Source organism: Callorhinchus milii, unplaced genomic scaffold (assembly GCF_018977255.1).
Source record: "Callorhinchus milii isolate IMCB2004 unplaced genomic scaffold, IMCB_Cmil_1.0 Scaffold13, whole genome shotgun sequence".
NCBI lineage: Eukaryota > Metazoa > Chordata > Chondrichthyes > Chimaeriformes > Callorhinchidae > Callorhinchus > Callorhinchus milii.
This window is the reverse complement of record NW_024704754.1, coordinates 17146293-17170326: the sequence shown is the minus strand read 5'-3', so window position 1 is coordinate 17170326 and position 24034 is coordinate 17146293. Positions and strand designations below refer to the sequence as shown.

At 48.7% G+C, this 24034-nt stretch overlaps 2 protein-coding genes across 2 annotated transcripts in view; both read right to left on the bottom strand.

Moving 5' to 3' along the window:
• Positions 1-570: 570 nt before the first annotated feature.
• Positions 571-4197, bottom strand: LOC103184134 (melatonin receptor type 1A-like). The gene is made up of 2 exons (XM_007902001.2): positions 3997-4197; positions 571-1653 (listed from the first exon to the last, which is right to left on the bottom strand). Exons 1-2 carry the CDS (start codon positions 4178-4180, stop codon positions 884-886), a joined length of 954 nt encoding a protein of 317 aa, XP_007900192.2. The 5' UTR covers positions 4181-4197; the 3' UTR covers positions 571-883.
• A 4979-nt stretch (positions 4198-9176) lies between these two features.
• LOC103184135 (protocadherin Fat 1) overlaps positions 9177-24034 on the bottom strand; it is a 47861-nt gene continuing 33003 nt past the window's right edge. The window contains 14 exon segments of the mRNA XM_042339923.1: positions 9177-10282; positions 11813-12366; positions 13112-13256; positions 14547-15009; positions 15344-15498; positions 15968-16772; positions 17775-17972; positions 18392-18535; positions 19092-19229; positions 19783-19997; positions 20606-20995; positions 21497-21730; positions 22342-22495; positions 23521-23717. Of these exon segments, the coding sequence (XP_042195857.1) occupies positions 9795-10282; positions 11813-12366; positions 13112-13256; positions 14547-15009; positions 15344-15498; positions 15968-16772; positions 17775-17972; positions 18392-18535; positions 19092-19229; positions 19783-19997; positions 20606-20995; positions 21497-21730; positions 22342-22495; positions 23521-23717 (4280 nt within the window). The 3' untranslated portion in view covers positions 9177-9794.

The following is a 24034-nucleotide window of genomic DNA, read 5'->3' as shown; positions in this document are numbered from 1 at the left end:
TCATGAAACGACAACAACAACAACAACAAAATTACATTTATAGAGCGCCTTTCGCGTCGGGAGGACGTCCCAAGGCAGTCAGGGACTCGAGGAAATCCAGCATTTCCTCGCAGTGGGAATCAGAGGAAGAAATCAATGCGTATCATTATGGATTCAAATGCGTGTCCTTGACGAAAGATCTCAACAGCTGATAACAGGTAGATGGATTGCCTGGTCGAATTTAGCAATGGACTGCTTCTTGGTTCCCGCGACTGATTAGGTCCAAATGAAAGTCACGTTGGACTGCAGTGTTCCGTACCTTGTTTCGGAAAGGTCTTAACCAGAGAAACCTTCATCAACCATTAGCAATATAGAGAGTAGCACGCAGTTTGCCATCCAGTTAGGTGTGCCAGGAACATCATTGAGGTACCAAAGTGGTTTGGAGAAAAGGTGGGGAAATGGGATTAAACGCTCAGTTTCACCCTTGATTTCACCACTTGACGAGGAGTCACACACTGTATGTGAACTAATATACTGGTTAAGCGCTTTGGGACTCTATCCTGCAGGATGGGCGCTATATAAATGCAAGTTGTTGTTGTTGGTGAAGAGGGTTGATGGGCTGAATGGCCTCCAGTTGCTAATGTGCTAGAGGTTTTCTGCCTTTTGTGTTGGGACTCATTCACATTCCCGACGTGAAAGGTGCTAGACGAATTTGGTATTGTATTCAATGATAAATGGATGAATAAAAGACATCTGCCGGCCACAAACCAACCGAACCAAACGAATGATGGGGAGACGAGGTGGAGAGTTTGAAGCCCTGTCCTCTTCTTCCGAGTCCATCAACGTTCTCGAGGGCAAGGTTGCCCATCGAGCCAAGTATCTGCAAGGTTGCGTTGAAGTTCTTCTAACAGGGCAGTTTGACGATGGCCATTATTATACGTTTGTATTCCCTGCGGAAGTTGTGGTTCAAGACCCCGTACACGATAGCGTTGAGGGAGCTGTTGAAATAGGCCATGAAGTAGCTGGCGATGAACAACCACTCAGGTATCAGGGCTGCTAGGTGTGGGTGGATAGCCACAGCTAGGCCAATAAAGTTCAGCGGAGCCCAGCACACAGCGAACAAGACGAACACGACAAACATGGTGAGGAAGTTCCTGAAGTCGTGGGGGTTGATCTTTGGCCCGTTGTCAGGCTTGACGCGTCTCCTGACCTGGATGACCAGGATCCAGATCCTCAGGTAGCAATAAGAGACGGTGCTGATCGGCAGGATGAAGTGAATGACCACCACGATGACAGTGTAGAGGGAGTTGGCCGACTGGGCAAAGGTACAGGAATACACACGTGGGTCATACTGGAGGGACTCCACGAAGAAATTGGGGACAATGGCCAGGCAGGTCAACGCCCAGACCAACACCACGTAGCACAGGGTGTTCTTGTTGCTGAAGATCTTGTCGTACGTGTAACTGTGGCAGATGCAGCAGTACCTGTTGACGGCGATGGCGGTGATGTTAAAGATGGAGCCCATGACGCTAAGCCCCATAAGGAAGCCACTGATCTGACAGTGGATGTAGCCCAGGTTCCATCCATTGTGAAATATTGCGATCAGCACCAGAGGGTAAGGGTAGATCGCTACCACGAGGTCCGCAATCGCCAGGCTCACCACAAAAATATTACCTGCAAAACATCACACACACACACATACGCTTGCTTAGTTAATAATAATAATAATAATAATAATCCTTGCATTTGATAATCCTTGCGCTTCACAGAATATAGCGTAAAGTGAATTGACTGTATACTTTGCGGGCGAAACCGTAGTTCAGCTTTGCACATCATTTACTTTTGCCCGTTGCTTTTTTTTCAACGCAGTTTTAGTGGGCGCAGAAATCGATCGATGTTAAATGGAACAACGACATGTCAAGTCGTTGTTTCAGCACTTGAAGGGATCGCAGATACTTTGGGAAGGCTAATGTGACATTTGATGTGCTAATTTCGCTTGAAACGAAACTGTCACAAGTCGTATTTTGCACTCTGTTAAGTTATAATCATCATAATAATAATCCTTGCATTTGATATTGCACTCTATCACTTTGTTGAGACATCTCAAAATGCTTCACAGAATGTACTGTCAATATAATAATAAGACGTGATAAGGCCCTATATCAAATGCAAGGATTATTATAACAACCGGGTTTCTACTTACTGCAAGGCAAACAGAGGCATGCGGAGTAAGGAAACTTGCCCAAGGTTTCACCCCGGCCGGGTAAGGTACCCGGGTCCTCTCGCTTGTGAGATGAGGGCTCTAACCACTAAGCTCCTGTCGTGGGCAAAAAAAAATTCTTCCTTGAAGTGCTGCCCAATCATAGAAATACGCAGCACAGAAGGAGGCCATTCGGCCCAGTGTGTCTGTGTCGGCTCTTTGAAAAGAGCCTTCCAAATCACGTTATGCGCGGAGAGTGCGGTTGATGCATCACTTAATCAGACTTCGATACAAGGCGATAGAGGAGTTCAGGCAGTGAGCTGTGAATGCCAATGTAGAGAGGAAACATGCTGCTCTCACCACTGGGCTCCACACTCATGTATAATTACCAATGACGCTATTATCACGGAACTTCACAAGACTGACGAGCATTAATCTGTGCCTCGGGTGTCTGTGTACACCGCCCATACAAGGATACCTGTTGCTAACAATACTAATCCTTGTGTTTGAATGTAGCGCCTCATCGCATCTTTGGGACGTCTCAAAGCGCTTCACAGAATATACTATAAAGTGAATTGGCTGTATTTCGTGGGCGAAACGCAGCAGCCAATTCGGCACAGCAGCGTCCCACGAACACTCGTGAATGGGGAGGGGGGGGGGAGAGGAATTATTACCCGCAAAAAGCAATCCGCCAATTGACTAACAACTGGGTTACTACTTACTGCTAGATAAACAGAGGCGTGTGTGTGGAGTAAGGAAACTTGCCCAACGTTCTGTCCTTTCGCTTGTGAGACGAGTTCTCTAACCACTAAGCTACAGGACTCTACTGATACTTCGGGCCCCAGTTAAGAGTCTCGGCAAACCTTGCGAAGGATCAGCTAGTCTGGTTAGATACTACTTTATGTCTTGCGAAACCCCCAACAATACAGCCGTCACAGGCTTCAGCTGGGAGCCAATGTTGGGGCAAGGACTTGTGCACCCTACAGTCCCTGTGTCCTGTGCTGCCACCGAGTGGGCACAATTCGTAGTGACTGCACTTCCATCCACGTCAGGCGTCCAATGAACTCAGCTCTGCGAAACTAACGAGGAATAAATCTTGGAGAGCAAAGATCTTGGCACGATCACTCACTATTGATTTGTAGCTGAATGTTGCTCATTCCTCACTCCCTTTTCACTCCCCAATTCAGTCCCCACTGCTGTCTTCCAAAATCTCTCTGTCTTGCTTGATCCCTCCCTGCCTTCAAAGTCCACTTATGATCACATCTCTCTGCCTCTGGTCCACAACCTTAATTCACCTTTCTTTCTCCCTGCTGAGTTACGCCCTACCATACCTCCTAAGCGCTGCGAGGCATTCATCCCATGGGAAATAATATAAATAATCCTTGGATTTGATCCAGCGCCTTATCACGTCTTCGAGACGTCTCAAAGCACCTCACCGAATATATTGTGAAGTGGATTGACTGCATATTTTGCGGGCGAAACGCGACAGCCAATTGCGCACAGCAGCGTCCCACAAACAGTCGTGGATTGAGTGACCAAATAATTATTATTTTCCTTTTTAAAAAATTATTTTTTAGGTATTATCACCTCCCGAAAAGCAATCTGCCAATTGACTAACTGGGTCCTATTTATCTCCAGGTAAACAGAGGTATGTGGAGTAAGGAAACTAGCCCAACGATTTGCCCTGCCCGGCTAGGAATCGAACCCAGGTCCTCGTGCTTGCGAGGCGAGCGAGCTCACCCCTACACTCCTACGGGATGCACAAAATACATTTAACAGCCACCTATTTTTGTGAAGTTTAAAAGCAAACAACTTGCCTGATTTCCGAAGCTTCTTGTTCCTGAAGACGGACACGACCACCAATAAATTGCCCAGGATGTCCACCAGGATGGTGAAGATGAGGACACTGGCCAAGGTGCTGACCACCCAACGAGGTCTAGCAGCCAGTGTCCCTGGCTCCCCATTCCACAGATCTTTCACCACCACTTTACTCTCATTCATCGCTCGTCACATTGTCCCAGAGGAGAGGGAGAGGGTCAGGAGAGTGTTAGGGGGTGGGGTGGAGGCAAAAGACTTTTGAGATAAGAGAGAAAATAATTCAAAATCCAATTATCTTTTTTTTTCTCTGGATGAACAACAAGGATGAAAGTAGAGAGGACACGAGGGACTGGGCTTGTTGAATGAAGATCTGGCTTTAACAAGACCAATCAATTGTAGGACGTTTTTCTTCTCAGCTCTGCCTGTGGCAAATATTTGACCCAAAATCTGCACGTTTTATGCATCTCTTTTCTGTTCTCCAGTCTCCTGCTCTCCTTCTTTCCAAATCCATCTCTCTAGGATGTCTATCTTGCCCCAGAAAGCGCTTGCTTTATTTACCCCCTCCTTTTAACGTTGTTTGCATCTTGATGGTTCAGATACTTCTGCTGTCTTCTCTCTCTCTCTTTCTCTTTCTTTCTTTCTCCCTCCCTCTCTCCCTCTCTCTCTCTCTGTGTGAAGGAACTTAGAATCCAGATCTGTTTGGGGCTTAACCAATTCCGTGCCAGACAGAGAAAGAGCGACAGAGAGAGAGAAAGAGAGGAGGATGGAGAGAGGAGGGTGTGAGAGGGAAAAAAGGAAAGAGATAAGACAGGAAAGTGAGTGAGTGAGAGACACAGATGAAGAGGGTAAGAGAAAGATAAGGTGAATGAGTGAGAGCGAGAGAGAGCGGGGGTGGGGGGGCGGAAAACAGCATAAGATAAAGATAAGGGAGAGAGTGAATGAGAGAGAGAGAAAAGAGAAATAAAGCGAGGTGTGTTCTGGAATGTGTAAGAGCCTATGGATACGATCGCGCTGAGATGTTAGTAAGATGTCAGTAACAGCCTCACAGGCTACAGAATGAGCAGGAATTTAACCTGTTTTGTGCCGGAGAAAGGGAGAGAGGAGAGAGGTGGTGGGTGCGGGGTGGGGGTGAGACATAGAGAGACGATGAGAGACAGAAAATAATTGCAAGTTCTTGTATCTGCCATCCAACAGAGCCTTTATCCTCCAAACATCTCAAAGCACTTGACGGGGACATGCTCTCAAGTGTCAGTGGCTGTCTATTTTGGTAGCAGGTTGAGGAATGTGTAGGGGGACAGGATCTCAGATAGGACCGCAGTGTGAGTGATGGGAACATCGGGTAATAATAATAATTATTATTATTGTTGTTGTGGATTGCACAGACTGAGGAAGTGTTCAAGTTTAATATGCACCTTGCAGCTGCCTTGAACTGTGAGGGTTTTTTTTTGCGTATTACATTTTAACAGTGACGTTTAGATAACATGTGTGTGTGTGTGTGTGTGTGTGTGTAAGAGGGGCTAATCCTGGTTGGAATTGGCAGATGAGAGTTGTTTCATGAAGAGTTTACTGAGAGAGACAGTTAACAGATCCTTGTGCTTAGTATAGAGGCGCATTTGATATGATACAGTGGACTGACAGACACTCACATGCACAGTAACATTCAGTTGCTCCATATCAATTCGATTAAAATGGCAAAAAAAATAGAGAGAAGACACCTGGGTTGGATTGTGTTACAAATTCCTTCTATTTCTGATTATTTATTCAGTAGCCAGGCTCCAGTTCGTGGCTGGAATAAGCACCATCCACTTTCTCTAGTCCCTATGTGCGGTTGTATTGAATGGAAGAGGTTGTCTTGGCTTGTTTTTAAGGTAGGATTATTGACTCCTCACGCTGGACTGAAGGTGTTACTGCAGAGTTACATTTACTGTCTAAACTTGGGTCACCCAAACACCCAAACACCACTTGGTCTTCAAGTTTAAGACGTAATAATAATAATACTAATAATCCTTGCATTTGATATTGCGCCTTTCATAGCAGTAGGACGTCTCAAAGTGTTTCACGGGATAATAATAATAATAATAATAAACCTTGCATTTAATATAGAGCCTCGTCGCGTCGGAAGGACGTCTCAAAACTCTTCACTGCGCATTTGTAGGCAAATGTGGCATTGCAGTTGCACACAGCAACGTCCCACAAACAGCCGTGGAGTGAGCGATTTGGAGGATTGTAGGACAGGAACACCGGGAGAGAGAAACTCCCTTCTCTTTTCAAAAGGTACCATGGGATCTTTTAATCTTCACGTGAACAGGCAGATGGACTTCGGTTTAAGACGTCGTCCAAAGGATGGTACCTCTGTTAATGCAGCATTCCCCCCCCCACCCGCACTTCACTAGTGTGTCGGTTTAGACTGTGCGTTCAAAGTCCTGACGTGGGGCCTTGAACCCACAACCTTCTGACTCAAAAGGCGAGAGAGAGAGAGAGTGAGAGAGAGAGAGAGAGAAAGCGCTACCAACTGAACCGCAGACTGACAAACGGGAAGAGTGGAAAATGTTTTTAAAACAATCTCGAAGTTTTGGAAGTTCTTTTTTGTTTCAAACGCAATTTGGAAAATCTGGCTTCCGCGATAGATTGGATGGAGGAATTTTCCTTAACAGCTCAGCAGCCGTACCCTGTGGTATCTGTGACAAGGTGCCTAACGTTCCTGGGGCCGTGAGATTACTCTGACCTTGAATTACGAAAAGGTGCCCGTGTTTAAAACGACGCACTGACCATCAAATCTCACTGTGAATGTGACACACAGACCGACAGGCGAAGGTGATATGTGACTGTCCTCTCGTGGTATAGTCACGGTACTGCAACCAACATTTTTGAACCCCAAAATATAGTTCTCCACCAATTTTCACCCTTCTCTTCTGAAGCGGTTCGGAATTTTTTTTTTCTTCTTCTTTCTACTGATGCGTGGGAGCCGGGCACTACCGTTGCTTTCCGTCTCACTCACACGGTCACTCTCTCTCTCTCTCTCTCTCTCGCGCGCGCACTCACAGTCTTGTTCACTCGCTCACTCAGTCACTTTCTCTTTCACCCACACTCCAGTCACTTTCTTGCTCACTCAATCACTTTCTCACACTCACACGCAATCGCTCTCTCTCTCTCTCTCTCTCACACACACACACACCCTCCCAAAAAAATCTACAAAAGTCTGAGACTTTAAGAGCTCATCAGCTCATATATTTTTTTTGCTGTGTTGCAACAGCCTTCCTGCACTAATCACAGACACAGAATGCTATGAATCACAGAAACTGCTGTGGCAAGTCGCGTCTGTCAGGTCAATGATAAGGGTGTCAGCGAGAAATCACTTCATAGTTGTGGTTGGTAAATGTGCCACTTGTGCTCTATGTATGAGTCTCATTGTTTAAATGTCCATTACTCAGTACCTTTTTGGGTGTGCGAGGCAGGCATTGTGTGGGAGATATGCATTTTGTGTGTGTGTCTGTGTGTCAGAATGTGCAAAGTGGCACTCATCACATGGTGTTCAATGTATGTGACGTCCTAGGACCTAAAATGCAAGATGTGCTATTAACCCATTAGCTATTAACCCAGCTCGCATTTTCGACCCGGTGTTTATTTAAGGTAGTGTATTTTTGGGGAGGTGCAATGATGAGAGTGGGTGTTTTATACACAGCCTGTGCGTATAAAACATGTACATAAAACTCGCTGTGCAAGTATGTGCCAATGTATATTTATGTGTGTGTGTGTGTTGCAGTGTTTGTACTGGTATGTGTGTGGAATTGGTGTGCGCAAAATGTAGAGGGAATGTGCAACTTTACACCAAGTTGTGTATGTGTGTGTGTATGTGCGCGTTTGTGTAATGTACAGAGATGTACATTCAGGGGGGGGGGGGGGGTGGGGCGAACCGTATTCTGCCCGTAGATTTGTAATCAAAATAAAGCCACATTTTTGTTGAATTTATTTTGAAAAAATTCAAAACAGCACCACTTTCTATACTCAGCTCTCACAGAGAAACAATATATAAGAACAACAGCCGTGCAAATTAAAGACACTTGGCACATCTTATTCCAACTGAGAATAAAAGCACAGCACATTCACTTATGTCCGCAGAGCTGAACGGGTGTAATACTGACTGACCATTGACTTTATCCGAAACCCAAGGGTAAACTCATGGTCTGTGCTCCTAAGGGCGATAACAGCAGAACTCAGTGAGGATATCAGAGCCTGGGCCAGAGGAGAGAGAGAGGCAGGAGAGTGGGAGCTGTCTGGCAAGGTTACTCGCTGTTTGTCGGGCTGGGACCACCCTACCCCTTCGGGCTTTGGCTTGCAGGGTTAACAGGAGCTGAGTGGAAAGATTCTCTGCCCCCAGCGACTGGTTTGGCCTTCCAGTCCTGCCGACGAGTCAGGCTGGGCTGGGCTGTGCTGTACCGTGGACTTGTCTGGCTCAGAAACCGGACCACCGAGACCGCCACAGAGGTCTGGCTTGATTCTGACATTCCGTTGCCAAGCAGGTCACCTTGGGAGCCAGTTCAGCTCCTGCCAGGGCATTAGATTGGGAGAGGATGGGAGCGAGGGCATTAGAGCGAGCTGATAGAATCTTCTCCGCGACTCTCCCCTCCGGATCGATTGTGCGAGGAGGTGACGTTTTGTTAAAGGAACAGTCGTGACGACCTGATTTCGACCGCTCTCTCATCGATCTGTGAGCAACTTGCCTTTAATTCTGTCTCGGACCTTTTTTGCAGGTGCGTAGAAACTGATTGTTTTACTGATTCACATCGTCGGGTGTGTTACCTCTCCGGGTGACAGAACCCAGTCAGCGGGAGAGAGGTGAACGTGTGTAAAAGCAACACAATGGTACCACCAGCAGGTTCCACTGTCAAGCACATCAACGTAGCGATTACAAGCCATTTCCACCTCACGTTTGCACTTTACATACCGTGACCTGCCCCGCCACGAAGACTTCAATACCAATGTACAACTCTTAAAATAGAACATGAGTTCCGGGCACAGCGACGTAACAATCCTCCCCATTTGACACAGCGTCTTTGCACGTCTTCGAGACGTCTCGAAGCGCTTCACGGGATACACTGTAAAGTGGAGCGGCTGTGTATTTTGTGGGGGAAACACAGGCGGCCAGAACCCACAAAACAGTCGTGAATCTCCCGCGTGCTTTGACCCCGGCCCGTATCAGAGAAAAACGTACGGACGCGGACGCATTGCAACCAGCGAGTGGTTGGAAATATCCCACGGGCTCGGATGGCAGTTTTGCTTGATTACATTCTTGTCCATCTCCCAACCGTCCCAACGAGGGGATGAGATATTGTATCTCTGTAACTAGAGTTTGCGCGATTGCATTGTTACATTGTCAAAACGCCAACAGTCTTGTATATAATTCCTTTTTCCCGGCGTCTCACCCAACGGCTGATCGGATACCAGGTCTCCTTGAGATTCCCTCGCACCTACTGAGGAATCCGTATCACCAGCCCATTCCCACTGACTTGCCAACTTTTCCTGACTCCCGTTGTTGGAGGGCGATTAACTGTCTGGGGAAAAAGTGTGTCCGTGTGTGTTTGTGTAAATCAAAAAGTCTCTTGCCCCAGATTGGTGCGAAAGAAAAAAAATCGTTCTGTCCAACAGTAGCTGGAGTTGGGAACGTGGGTGTGATGTTGGCACTGCAGTGGGCACCAGCGTGGGCAAGGTGGCATCGGAGTCACACGGAAAGAGAGAGAGAGCGAGTGAGTGAGTCAGGAGAGGTGAGGGGGCAACAAACAAACCGCTCCCCCTTCAGTTAAAACATGACCTCTTCACAGCTCCCGTAGTCGCTCTCCATCAGGTCGGAGTCCGCGTAGCAGTTGGGGAAGACGAGAGGAGGCGAGTGTCTGGGTCCGCACTCGGCGTAGGACGGCTGAGCCACGCTCAGACGCACGTGGACCTTTCTGTACCCGGGGGGCACGGGACCCCCAGGCAGGTGGGCTTCGAGCAGCTCCGCCGGGTAGTAGCTGATGGCCGTGTATTCGTTCTGGCAGTGGGAGGGCAGCAAAGCCCCCGGCTCCTCGTCAGCGAAGCCCGCCAGAGCCTGGTCGCTGTAGTGCGGGGGGAGCGGGGCTCGTTTGCTGCGGGGGGTTTGCTGGTGGTCCAGGGGGAAGGGGAAACCATCGTAAACCTCCACCTCGTTGTTCACTGGCCGCCCCAGCTCCTCCTCCATCACCTCGTAACAGCCCAACTCCACTCTCCTCGGTGACTCAGGCGGCCATGTCACTGCCTCACCGCTGTACGCTGTAAATAACACCAGGTTAGTGAGTCTCCGCCTGACACGTGCTCTGTAATACGGTGTCCTACACACACACACACACACCATTACACACGCACACTATTACACACACACATTATTTTACACACACACTTTTTACACACACACTATTTTACACACACACTATTACACACACACACAATTACACACACACTATTACACAAACACTATTTTACACACACTATTACACACACACACTATTACACACACACTATTACACACCCAAACAATCACAGACACTATTACACACATACCCACACACTATCACACACATACCCACACACTGTTACACACATACACACACTATTACACACATACTATTGCACACATGCACACTGTATTACAAACACACTAAGTTATTAAACACACACACACACACACACTCATATACACACATACTGCGTAACACACACACACACTGTATTGCACACCACACACTGTACAACACACTGTGCACCATACGCACTACACACCCTGCGCACACTGTGCACCAGACTGCACAACACTCTCTCTCTCTCTCTCTCTTAAATTTTTGAACTCATTGCTTTTTCCAACCAGGAATTGTAGTGAACCAGACCGAAGGGAACCTCTCTCTTCCCCCAACAAGCACAATGCAGCCAGGCCGCCCCCCCCCCCCCCCCCCACCCCCCCGAGTCCGTGGATCCTGAGTCAGCGATCGAGCGGAATCTTAATTACAACAGCGGCAACGCTTCGGGACGTCTCGAAGACGTGATAAGTCGCCATATCACATCCATGGATTATTATTATTTTACTGCACAGAAAGAGGCCATTCGCCCCATCGCGTCAGAGCCACCTCTCTCAAAGCGCCGTCCGCTCTTTCTTTCAGCCAATCTGTACCCCACTTTCTCTGGAACTCCATCCCGGAGTCCCTCCAACTCCAACTCCCTCCCTCATCTCATTCAAAGTCCGTCTCAAGACCTTTCTTTACGATCACGGTTTTGGTCACCATTTTCCCCTCCCCACCCCTCACTCCCTCGGTTCCCACCCCCAGCTCGGGCTCAGAGCCCGGACCGTTACGCTCTTGGGAAGGAGGGGGTGTGGGAGGGTGGACAAAGCAACAAGCTGGCTATGCGAAAAGCGTGGTATAAATGTAAATTAGTATTAAAATCATAGAATATTACAGCACAGAAAGGAGGCAATTCGGTCCATCGTGCCTCTGCCGGCTCTTTGGAAAACCTTCCCAATCAGTCCCACCTCCCCCGCTCTTTCCCCGTAGCCCTGCAAACTTTCCCCTTCCAAATACATATCCAATTCCCCTTTGACAGTTGTTATTGAATCCGTTTCCACCGACACTGTCAGGCCATGCGTTCCATTGTATTGTCTCCCTTAGCCCAGCGCCTTGGGACATCCTCCTGACATGAAAGACGCTGTACAAATGCAATTTATTGTTGCTGTTGCCTTGCCACCCAAACACCACATCACCTGGTAGCTTCCTCCACACCCACTACCCCACCTTTCCCAGGAGCTGTTCTCACCCTCATATTCGTATTCCCAGAGCCTCTTGGGGATGGACTCGTTGTCGGAGCTGGACGGGGGTGGAGGCGGCAGATTGGGAGCCACGCTGCACACGACAGTGGCTCTCTCTCTCTGCTTGGTTGAGATGAAGGTGCTCATGTCTTGGCCGGTCTGTGCTTCCCTTCCGTCGTACGACTCCCTGTCCAGGTCGTAATCCCTCAGGATGTTGAGCGGGATGTGGGCATCGCAGTACCCGTTACTCTCCGGGTGCCCCTTGGACAGCTTGTTGCCATCTTTGGCCTTCAGGCGCTCCTTCCGCTTGCAACTCAGCTTGCGGAAGGCAACAAAGATGCCCACCAGGACACAGATGCCCACCACGGCCATGATGATCTCTATAATCTCCTGGGAGCTGATCACCAGTGGGGTGCTCTGCAACAGCCCCTCTAAACTGTGATCGCACAGTGTCCCCGTGAAGCCGGGCATGCAACTGCAGTTGAATGAGTGTTGGGGGTTCTTGCAGTTGATGTTATCCAGGCAGGTCCTCTCTATGCATTGGCTCGGGTTCTCTTCACACCTGAGGGGGTGTCGGGGTGGTGTGGAGGGGGGGGGGGGTGTGGCGGTGTGGGAGGCGGGGAAGGGAAGTAGGGAGGGAGAGAGAGAGGAGATTGAAGAAAGTTAAGCCACCATCTTTTTTTTTTGGTGTCTGTCACATGTGGGAACCCATCCCCATCGCTTAAGAGAGAGCATCCAACCTAAACCGAGAGTCCCACCTGTGTGTGCCACCGACACATGGGAAATTTTCCCGTGTTGGGGATGGAATGGGAATGGAATCCACGCTCTATCTGGCTTTACCCGCTCGACCATCGGGTGGTGTGTTACTGACAAGCTTTCCATCTACACAGAGAGCCTTCACTTCACTCTACGCAGCTGCAGCCTCAGTAAAGTCTTTATGACTCTAAAAATGACAAGATTTCTCCGCCTATTCCTTTTCGTCCCTTTACCCTCAACCCACGACTGTTTGTGGGGAACTCGCTGTGCGCAATTGGCTCCCGTGTTTCGCCCAGAAAATACACAATTACTCCACTTCACAGTATATTCTGTGAAGCGCTTTGAGACGTCTCAAAGACGTGATAGGGCGCTGTGTCAAATTTAAGGATTATTATTATTATTATTATTATTACAGATCCACCCTGTGCTGACACTATATCTAAGCGCTCTGGGACATGACCGTGCATGAGGGTCGCTAAATAAATACAAGTTGTTGTTGTCTATTTCCCCTTAGATGTCAATGAGCAGACTTGTGTGTCCCTGTTCCTTACCGGGGATCCTTTGTACAGTTACAGTTGTCGCTGGTCCTCTGTGGGATGCAGGTTCCACCGTTGACACAGGGCTGGGAGGTACAGGCATCTGGTCTCAGCTCACAGTGAGCGCCAGTAAAGCTCTCCGCACACTCGCAAAAATAACCTGGGCCGAAGGAATGAAAGGACAGAGGTGAGCGACAGCACCAGGCCTGAAATTCCACCCCACACAGTCCTCAGCCTCATGGGACCATTTGATCTCAACCGTCTAAGTCGGTGCCCAAGTTTAGGGCTGGGTTTCAGCACTTTCCACAGTTTGGCTCCGTTCCGCTGGCTCAGATTGGGAGGAACTTAGGGCCTGCCCTCGCACGGAATCCATAAGTACAGTAAAACCCACATAAATCTGATCCTTGTAAGTCGTATAATCCGGTTCAAGAGTTTATATTCTATGCAAGGTTGACATGACTCAAACTTTGTGCAAATCATATTGAATGTATGGACCCACCTGATACGTATGACTTACGTGAGGTTTACTGTGGTACAAAAATCGATGCGCAGCAAGTTTCACTTATTGCACGGATCGCATATCTCTGGCATTGCTGGCTGCTAATTACTGGCCTACCCTGGCACAGGGTGATGACCAGACTCCCCTACCCTGGCCTCACACTGTAGCATTCCTATAGGATCCTATTGTAGGCACGCATTACCAGTGTAGATAGCCTTATCACCTTGGCTTTGCTTCTGTTTGTCAGATTAAGTTGAATCCTTCATCTCGTTGTTGAATGGAGGGCAGTTGATGGCACAGATTACGGGTTATTACCTACCTACACAATGGTCGCTTCAAAGAAACGACTACACTTCAAAGAAACTAAATCATTCTGCGAGTCTATCTTTGCAACGTTTTGGGGAGATAAAGCACTCCGGTAAACAAGTAAGCGCTATGAAGTGACACTGCATAGACACAAAAGACACCTGGTAACCATTGGCAGTGATGTTCTTTCCCTGTAATCCTAGAAACATCAGCACGGGGAATTGCTGCTCTCCACAATCAGTAAAGTAAACCTGTCCCTGGCCATCAATCTCCCCAATAAAATCCCCCAATCCCCTCCGCAGTCCGTGCCTGTTTGTGGGATTTCCTTTCGTGCTCAAATTGGTTGCTTCGTTCGCCCACGGAAAGCACACAGTCTCACGCACGCCACTTTGCAGAACGCTATGCGAAGTGCTTTTGAGATGTGGCGATGACCTAATAAGGCGCTGTATCAAGGAATATTATTAATATACTATTATAAACCGTTTCACGATGATCTAAACCCGGCTCACGTTCTTGATAACGACCAGAATCCTTGTGTTTGAGTATAAATGGGAAGGTACTTGGAAGAGCCAACTATCTGGGGTCGAAAAAGGGTCTGTCACAAGCCAGTTATCTCCCTGTCTGAGTGCAGTGACGTGTCCTCACCTCCCGGTGAAATCTCAATACACGATCCTCCATTCTGACACGTGGCGCTGGCGCAGTCTCCTATATTGGGGCAGCACGGCTGGACTCTGACCGACTCGTCGACCACCACCCGAACCACAATAGGAATCTCTCCGGCTGAGACGTCGTCGCTGTGGAATTCGATGCGGTCGAGGCAACCCCTGTAGCCCCCGCCGGCCGACTGGGGCCGGGGCCGGGTCTGGCTGAGACCATCGCTGCCCTCCTGAACTCTATCGCCGAAGAACACGGCTCCATTGATGTGGCACGACTCGTGCAGCGTGGCGAAGGACTTGTGCGTCGTGTCCACCACCAGCTTGGCAGACCTCCCCTTCACCTCCACCAGGACGGAGTGCCAGGCTCCGTCGTTGACCTGGATGCTCTTCAACAACAAGGTCTGGCTGCTGGCACCGCACCTGTACGCGAGTACCAGGCTCCCATTGGAAATCTGTTGACAATCGACAACAGTGAGATTAGACGACGACGGCAGCTTGAAATTTGTACAGCGCCCTTCATGCAGAGCAGAGCCTCGGAGCGCCGGACACTGGTGGAGTTTAGCGAGGGAGGGAGGAAAGAGAGACAACTGTCGCAAGGGAAAGTCTTGCAACGTGAGCTCACAACAGGTCAAGAGAAAGTAAAGCCGCAGCTATATTCTGCGATACGCCAAAAAAAGAGCAGAAAAAGGACAAACATCTTCCAGTTATAAGAACTTGGCACAATTCTTTGTCGCCTTCGGTTCTAAGGCTATGACCCAGTGAAGTCGCTTCTGCCGCTACCTTTACCTCCAGGAGACTGGAGTCAGTCCCATTGGTGAACATCAGCAAAGCCTCCGACTGCCGTGTTTGCATTCGGAATCGGAACGTGGAGTCCGTGGGATTCTCCTCGTTCAGGTATTGATACTTGGTGTAGCTCCGGCCAGTGAACCTCTGGGCAGTGCCTGAAACCAACCGAGACACACAGGTTAGACGTGACTCGCTTAGCAGCATATCTCGGCAGTTTTCCTGGTAAAAAATAATCCTTGCATTTGACACAGCGCCTTATTGAAGTAAGACAATAAGGTGTTTCACATCGGAAGGACGTCCCATTTTTGAGATGTCTCAAAGCACTTCACAGGATTTATTGTAAAGTGGAGTGACTGTGTATTATTTTGTGGGCGAAACGCGACAGCCAACTTGCACACAGCAGCGTCCCACGAACAGCCATGAAATGAATGACCAATTTTATTTGGGAGATTGTCTTGGCTAAGAAATTGGGAGAGAGAAGCTCCCTTCTCTTTTCGAACAGCGCAGACGGGGAGCTCACTTTAACGTCTTATCTGGAGGACGGCACATCTGACAATGCAACACCCCCTACCACCCCACCCCGGTACCAGTGATGGAGAAATGCCCATTGATGGGAAACCTTACCATCACACGGGCAGCCCTGACTGTGGCGATGGCGGGGGAGGATGAAGCTGATGGTGGGCGTGGTGTAGGTGAACATGTCTGCTGTGTCCAGTTGGAACCTGGCTTGGCACTGTCTGGCCGAGCAGTTGTGGTGGGAGCACCGGTGAGATACCCTCTCGATCCGGAGATCATCCGTCCTTTCCAGCCCATCCGCCGAGCCGGAGATCTTTGCCTGCAGCAGGTCGGGCTGATAAAAGGCCCTCTCCGACTCTTTTACCGCCAGGAGCACGTTGAGGTTGGAAGAGCCTCGCACGGGCTGGAGGCTGACCATCTCGACGTCGCTCCTGTCCACGGCTAGCAGGTTGCTCAGATAGCGTTGGAAGCCACGCCAATGCTGGCTGATGAAGTTCTCCGGGGTGAGCTGCCTGATCTCCAGGAGCACGCAATGGTCCAGGGCGTCTTGAGTCACGCGGGCCACGAGGACCTCGGCAGCCGCAGTGGTGGTGAACCTGCGGTCGCTCACGCTCACGTTGAAAGGGTAGCGCCCGGCTCCCAACGCGCTCCGAGCCAGAATTGCGCCATCCGCGCTCCCAACTGAAAACAGCCCCCCTTCCAGGAAGCCGGGTGCGGCGCTGTAGGTCAGCGTGTCGTGGAGGTCCCGGTCCGTGGCGTGGATTTTCCCGATGAAACCTCCGGGGAAGTTGCCGCGGGAGGTGACGATGTAGATCTTCAGGGAGAGGACGGAGGGAGGGTGTCTGCTCTCCTCGATCACCTGGATCCTGACAAAGGAGGAGGAGGAGAGAGGTGGCCAGCCACTGTCCATCACCTGGAGGAGAGCGACAGGGGTGGTGGTGAGGGTGGGGGGGGGAGAAACAAGTTAAAGCACAGTGGCCAGAAATCCCACCCGATCCCAGACGTTCCCGTAACGTTGTAAGTTTTGAACAATTCCACCGTTCAGGCCTTAACGCCAGCTCTCCGCAAGGTTCCACCAAAGCCCACAGCTCAGGAGTTGGCGTTAAGGAGAGCCGCCTGGAAAAACGTCACAATTTTTAAGACTCTGCTGAAATTCCTTCTAGGAAGGAGTTATGCAAATGCACGGAGATCCCTGGCACCCGTGAAGGAAGCTTTGTCAACCCCTTTGTCCAGGGTTTAGGACATTGGGCATGTGACAGCACGTAGCTGTGGCTGTGAACGCTTGTTAATATCGAGCCTCTAAAATGCGGGTTGGGCCAATAGCCCTTAAGCCAGCGATGTTCAAAGACGCACAGATGCCCATATTTCCATTATTAACCGGTGAAGAGGATTACAGTGGATTCTATAATCCTGTTCATTGGTTAAACTCATAATTATGGGAGCTCTGTGCCTTTGAACAGCGTTAGCCCATGGGCTGATAACCCAACCTGCATTTTAGATTCCATTGTGATATTGCCACTTCAGGATCTCCCCGGGCACTTTAGCACGTATTAATCCCCATTTTAGCCGAGATCAATTGCAACCGTGAGGAGTTTTGACAGAATTTCTGCTCTGATGTTGACCTATGCTTATTCATTAGTAGCTTCGGAGCTTGAAAGCGTTTACATAAGAGGAACCTTTTGCCCTTCACGCGCAGCAACTGACAGGTTGTGTTTGTGTTGGTCGGATGGGTGTCCGACACACGCAGGAACCAGGCACAACGCTTAAGATTGACTGCACCAGACTGAGAGTTCCGTGAGTGCCACTGAAATTGTGGAAATTCCCGTGTTTGTGAATGGAACGCTCTCTCTCTCTCTCTCTCTCTCTCTCTCGCTCTCTCTCTCTCTCTCGCTCTCTCGCCCTGGAGAACATTTACCTGGATCTGCAGGACATAGTGATCTCTCGTTTGCTGCCGAAGGCGTGCGGAGGTTTTCAGGAGGCCCTGATGGTCTATTTGAAAGTTGTTCCCCTCATTACCGGCAGCGATGGTGAACAGGAAAGGAGCCCCATTGGAGGCAGAGTCTCGGTCGAACACCAACAGCTGCAACACACTGCGCCCAATCGGTTCATTCTCCTATAGGGGCAGAAACCCACGTTATATTGAACAATTTTATTTATACAGTGTGAATCACTAGTTCTTACTCACAGAGTTTTTAATTATTAATTAGGTTCTTTTCTTCGTCTCTTAAAGAGTGTGAGACTATTACGGGCGATGTCTTTCATCGGGCTCGTGAACATTTTTTTGTCACCGAGTTTGCCGAACGTCTGGTCTAGTTCCAACGTCTACTCTGAACCTATGGCTACGAGCGAGGGCTTTAGATTTACCTCCTATACAGTGCCTTTCATGTGGGGAAAATATCTCGGAGCACTTACATTCACAAGCTCATTTATTTTTGATCGTGGAATGTTAATATTGTTTGATGCAGGAGAACCAACCAGTTCTTATGAACAAATGGTCCCAGTCGACAGCTTTGAGACATGAACTCCACCCACCTGAATAGCCACACTGTAGTTGAACTGAAAGAACATTGGCGGATTGTCGTTTACATCGGAAACATTGATGTTCACAACCGTGTCACTATATAGAGGAAAAGCACCGTTGTCAGTCGCTCGGACTGTCACCGAGTAACTGGATATCTGAGGGGAAACACACAAAACACACGTCAGTCACCAATATATTAAGTTCAAACGGTTTGATTGTTTCAGTACCATTCTGTGACATAGCGTCTCGCCAGGGAACTCGCGAGAACTGGCCAGATGCGGCGTTTAAACCTAGTTTAAACCTAGTCTGCCTGTTCAGGTGGAGGTTACAAGATCCCCGCAGCGCTATTTGAAAAGAGTAGGTAGTTTCTCCTGTGTCCCGGCCAGCAATCCCCCCAAATGATAAAATAATATGGTCTTTTTCTCCATGGCTGTTGGGGATGTGGCTGTGTGCAAAATAGGTCGAGTTCGCCCAGTGACTACACTTTACAGGAATCCCGTGAAGCGCTTTGAGACATATGGCCCTCCTTTTGTGAAAGGTCCATTACCAAATGCAAGGATTATTATTATTGGAAGCCTAGCTCCCATCGATGAGAAGCATTTATTGTGCCGCTCAGCGAGGGTGCAAGAACAAAGCTTTCCGTCTCGTAAGGGCAGCCTTACAAACTATGCCTCCCATTCCCTCCATCGCAAACTATTTGTATTTACTGACCTTCTCTCGGTCGAGACGTTGTGAAACCGAAATCTCCCCAGTCCTTGAGTTCAAGCTGAACTGCTGCCTTGTGTCGCCTTTGACTAATGAATAATGTATCAGGTTGTTCTGAGGTCCATCTCGGTCATCAGCCATCAACTAGAGCAAACACAGGGTTACTTGTTACAAGACTAGAGGAGATACAAGATTCAGATGCACATTCCCTATCGCAGATTTTGTTTGGGTTCCCAATCCTTACTCGGGAAAAAATGGGAAGATTGATCTATCATTCCATAGAATTAGGGGGAATATTTTTACCTCTCAGGAATGTGATATCCATGTATAGTGATCACAGCCTCTCTCTCCTCCATCGCCCACGGTGTTTTTTTTTGATCAGCTAGGTATCTGACACAGGCGGAAATCCATCACCATGCTCAAGAGTATCCAAACCAAACCTTCACCTCATTCCCTCCCTTGGCTCCTTCAAGGCAAGTCTCAAGACCCTGCTCTTTGACCGCGCCTTCGGTCACCCCTCCTACCCCCACCCTCCCTGCCCTCCACCCCTCCTGATCCCAACCACCAGCTCGGGTCAAAAATTCCTAACTATCCAGCGCCTTGGGACGTCCTCCCAACACGAAAGGTGCCGTGTAAATGTGATTGGCTGTCGCTGTTGTTGAATCATATTTTTTCTGTGAAGGAAATTGGTTCTTACTGTTATCACCGATGCTCCCAGTGTAGCGTCTTCGCTGATTTCCACGTTGTAAAGGCGGTGGCTGAAGCGAGGTGGGTTATCATTGACGTCTGTAACATTGATGATCACTGTGGTACTGTCACTGAACGAGGGCTTCCCTTCTCTGGTCCCTTCCACCGACAGATAGTACTCGCGACAGGTCTCAAAGTCCAAGGTCCCATTCAGGTACACAGTTCCTACACACAGGACAGCGAATGAACCCTAACCTGATCACCAATAGCTCAGTAGAAAACACAACGCATTCACTGTCCACTGCACACACATCAGCACTCGTCATTCCTGTTCTGGGAATTCATTTCATTACAATTTGGGGTAAAATTTGGGACATTTGCCCACAGGTCATGTCCCGCCAACAGAACTGAACTGAAATAGTATTGCGTAGAAATGATATTATTAGGAGCACACAGGCAGTCAACCAACAGACTTTAAGGAGCATCGCATAAAAAAAAATAATTTGGTCACTCAATCCAAGACTCTTTGTGGGACTCTGCCATGTGTTTCACCCACAGAATATATCCACTTTAAGGTATAGGTACTCCACTTTACAGTATATTCTATGAAGCACTTTGAGACATCTGGATGATGTGATAAGGCGCTATATCAAATGCGAGGATTATTATGATTATTACGCTACTTAAAAGGAAAAAAATTGCAGGGCTATGGGATACGAGCGGGAGAGTGGGTTTAGTTGGGTAGCTCTTTCAAAGAGCCAGCAGAGGCGCAATGGGTTGAATGGCCTCCTTCTGTGCTGTAAGATTCTGTGATTATTTATTTATATTTTTACCTGTTTTGGGATCTATGTAGAACTTGTTGTGCTCGTTGCCATTCGAGATAGAGTAGAGGATCTGTGCTGTGTCGGTCCTGTCCTTTGTCAGTGCTGACACACTCAGTATCTGATAACCGCTGCTCACACTCTCAGGAACTGTGGCAACGTACTCCCTTTTCCGGAACACGGGGACGAACTTGTCAATATCCACGACCGAGACAAACAAGTGAACCAACGAGGAGAGTCTCCGGGGGGAACCTTGATCCGTGGCCCGCACCAACAGGTCAAAGTTTGCCTGCCGCTCATCGTGCAAAGCCTTTGCCAGATAGACAACCCCAGAGTGCTCGTCGATGGAGAAAAAACCATTGGCGGAGTCTGCTAAGGAATAGGTGAGTTCTGAATTGAGACCTGTTAATGGAAGGAAAAAACAATCAGGGAATTACCAGACTGCATCACCCAGGCCATACTCACCTGTAAAGCTTTACTTGCAAAGTACTGTGGAACACCTCTTTACAAATTAAAACTGAAGTGAAGATTTTTCCAACAATTCTTCCAACAATTGACAATTTTGCCAATAACGGACCATTCTTAATCTTAAATTTTAAGACAAGTGGCCCGCCCGGAATGCCGCCTATTCTTAGCCTGTAAGGTGATTTTGCTTTGCAATACAGGATTGCGTGGAACAGTGGGCAATGCTCGGTTTGAAAACTTTTTTGTTAAAATACAAGAACCGCAGAAAAGCGGCTTCCAAACTAAACCTGAATTGAAGAATTTCAGATCTCAGAGTTTACGGTAAAATGGTCTTTACAGGCTAAGACCAGGTGGAATTTCGAAGCTCGTGGTCTTCGGGCTAAGGCCATGAGAACTTTTGTGCCACTCAGGGGCTATTTTTAAAAAAAACATTCCTACCAACATCTGGATCCCTGGCATGAACAACAGCCACTGGAGTCTTAATCGTCGTGTTATCAAAGATGGAGACTGAGTATTGAGGGGCCGAGAATTTGGGCGGGTTGTCATTGATGTCCTCCAGCACGAGAACAATGTCCATCTCGCAATACTGTCCACTCCCATCGGATGCTTTAGCCACCAGATTGTACACAGCCTGGCTCTCCCGGTCCAAAGGGGCAAATGTGGTCAGTTCCCCTGAGGCAAGATAGAGACATTAGTGGGGCACAATCTCCCCTACTGACTGCACTAGCCTAGGCTGACACTGCAACACAACATCAACAACAACTTGCATTTACACAGCGCCCTTCACACGTGGCAGCGTCTCGGAGCGCTTAACAGTGGGGGAGCCTACGGCGATTTCCAAAGCTTCGGGGGGGGGTAGTAGCTGAAAGCGCGTCCACCGACGGTGGAGTGGATGGGACAAGGGACTCGCAAGATTTGCGCCAAAGATTCCTGCCTTCCAGATCCCCTTGCAAGTAAAACTGCTACCCATTGAGAATCGTGCAAGAAGGGGTTAAATTGAGTCATAGATCCGCATACACTACTCTATTTCTGTCACACACACACACACACACACACTCTCCCTCTCTCAACGAAACAATTCCTGACTATCCGGGGATTGGGATTAACCAACGACCGGGCAAACACTTTGGAGAGATCGCTTAGTTTCTTGAGAAACCTGTCTAAACCCCGGGCTGCGGAGCTAGGTTTGTCATTGCAGTTTGTCACGGTCAATTACTGGCGTGATGTGCGAATGTAAAACATCCAAAACACCAAGGCGACTATCTTAGCGTGCCTTTGCTTACCTGTCTGTGGGTCGAGCCTGAACTCGCCTGTGGCGGGCCCGAGCAGAGTGTAAGAGATCTGAGCGTTGATGCCCGCGTCTGAGTCCTTTGCAGAAACCTTCACAATAAACTGTCCCGAAGGCGCCCCCTCCGAGATGGCCTCGGTGTATGTCAGCTGATGAAAGAGAAGGTCCAACTTCAAAGTAAAGGCTTTTAACGAGCGCACAGGGTTTCACTGTCTTCTCTCAGTGTTCCTGATCAGCATGCGAACTATCTCCAGATCTTTCTTCTCATGTTTCTACCCCTTTGGTTGTTGACTGTTGCGAAAGGCTAGGGGCAGCACTCAACACGTTCTCTGCGGAGGGTGGAGAGGTGCCCTTCCTCACGGGGTCACTCTCAGTGGTGTGCTGAGTGGATTGTTTGAGGAGACTCTTTTGGGGAGTGGAGGGGGTGGGGGTGAAAAATAACAGTATTGTACAAAATACCCCCCCCCCCAATGTCCCCGTGTGTCGCAAATTGAGTCAGGCTGAATCCCCGCCACCCCACCCCTGGATAAGATAAGAACGGATATTTCTCCCCCACTCCCACACTTTAAAATGGGAAATTCAGAGACGAAACCATCCTGTCTATAGTCTCAGCCTTGGCTCACTTGGTAGCACTCTTACCTCTAAGTTAGAAGGTTTGGGATCTAAGCCCTGATTCAGAACTTTGAGCTGTTAGGCTCCAGAGCAGAACTAGGAGGAAAATGCTGAACTCTCAGAGGTGCCGGGCTTCGGATGAGAGGTTAAACGCGAGGCCCCGTCTGGCTGTTCAGGTGCACGTTAAAGATCCTGATTATTCTACACTATTCGAAAAGAGAAGAGTTCGCTCTGACTCGCTACCCTGTGTGGGGGGTGGGGGCGCTATATAAATGCAAGTTGTTGCTGTTGTTGCTGTTGTTCCCGGCTGTTTGTGGGGCATTGCTGCTTGCAAATTTGTTTGATCTACAACGACGACTTCAACAACAACTTGCATTTATGTAGTGTTCCGAGCAGTTCAACTTTGCCCACAAAACATACAGTCAATTAATTCACTTTACAGAATATTCTGGTCGACAAACACACAGTCACCACACGTTACAGACATGTTATAAGATGCTATAAGAACAAGGATTAGTACCCACTGGCCATGTAAAATGATCGGTTTGCTGTGTGATCTTACCTGTTGGCACTGAGGGCTGTTATCGTTAACATCAAGGATGAAAACCTCAACTACAGATTCAGCCAGAAACTTGCCATCGGTGGCCGTGATGTTTAAAATGTATTTCTCTTTCTCCTCTCGGTCCAGGGCTTCACTGACATAAACTCTCCACTGGTTTGGAACTTGGTCAATGGAGAACTGCCCAAGAGGATCTCCACCTGAGAGAACAAAGAATCCAGACTTTCTACTCGGACATTGTAAGAGATACAATCACACAACTGTTAGATTTAAGTATGGCCCCGGGGGGATGGTGGGGTGTGGGGGTGTGTGTCGGGGGGGTGTGGGGGGGAGCGGGTGTGGGGGGTGGGGGGTGAAAGCTAGGGGAAATGTGATTGAAAGGACTGTTCTTAAAGGAATCCGGCACAGTCAAGAAGATGGAATGGCCTTCTTCTGTGATGTAAAATTTTGCCCACAAAATATACACTTTACAGTACATTCTGTGAAGCGCTTTGAGACGTCTCAACGACGCGATCAG

Bases quoted from the DNA above. Each gene is read 5' to 3' on its own strand.
- LOC103184134 (XM_007902001.2), bottom strand. From the start codon at position 4,180: ATGAATGAGAGTAAAGTGGTGGTGAAAGATCTGTGGAATGGGGAGCCA. The intron at 1,654-3,996 runs GCAAGTTGTTTG...GATGTTTTGCAG, and splicing joins CAAGAAGCTTCGGAAATCAG to GTAATATTTTTGTGGTGAGC.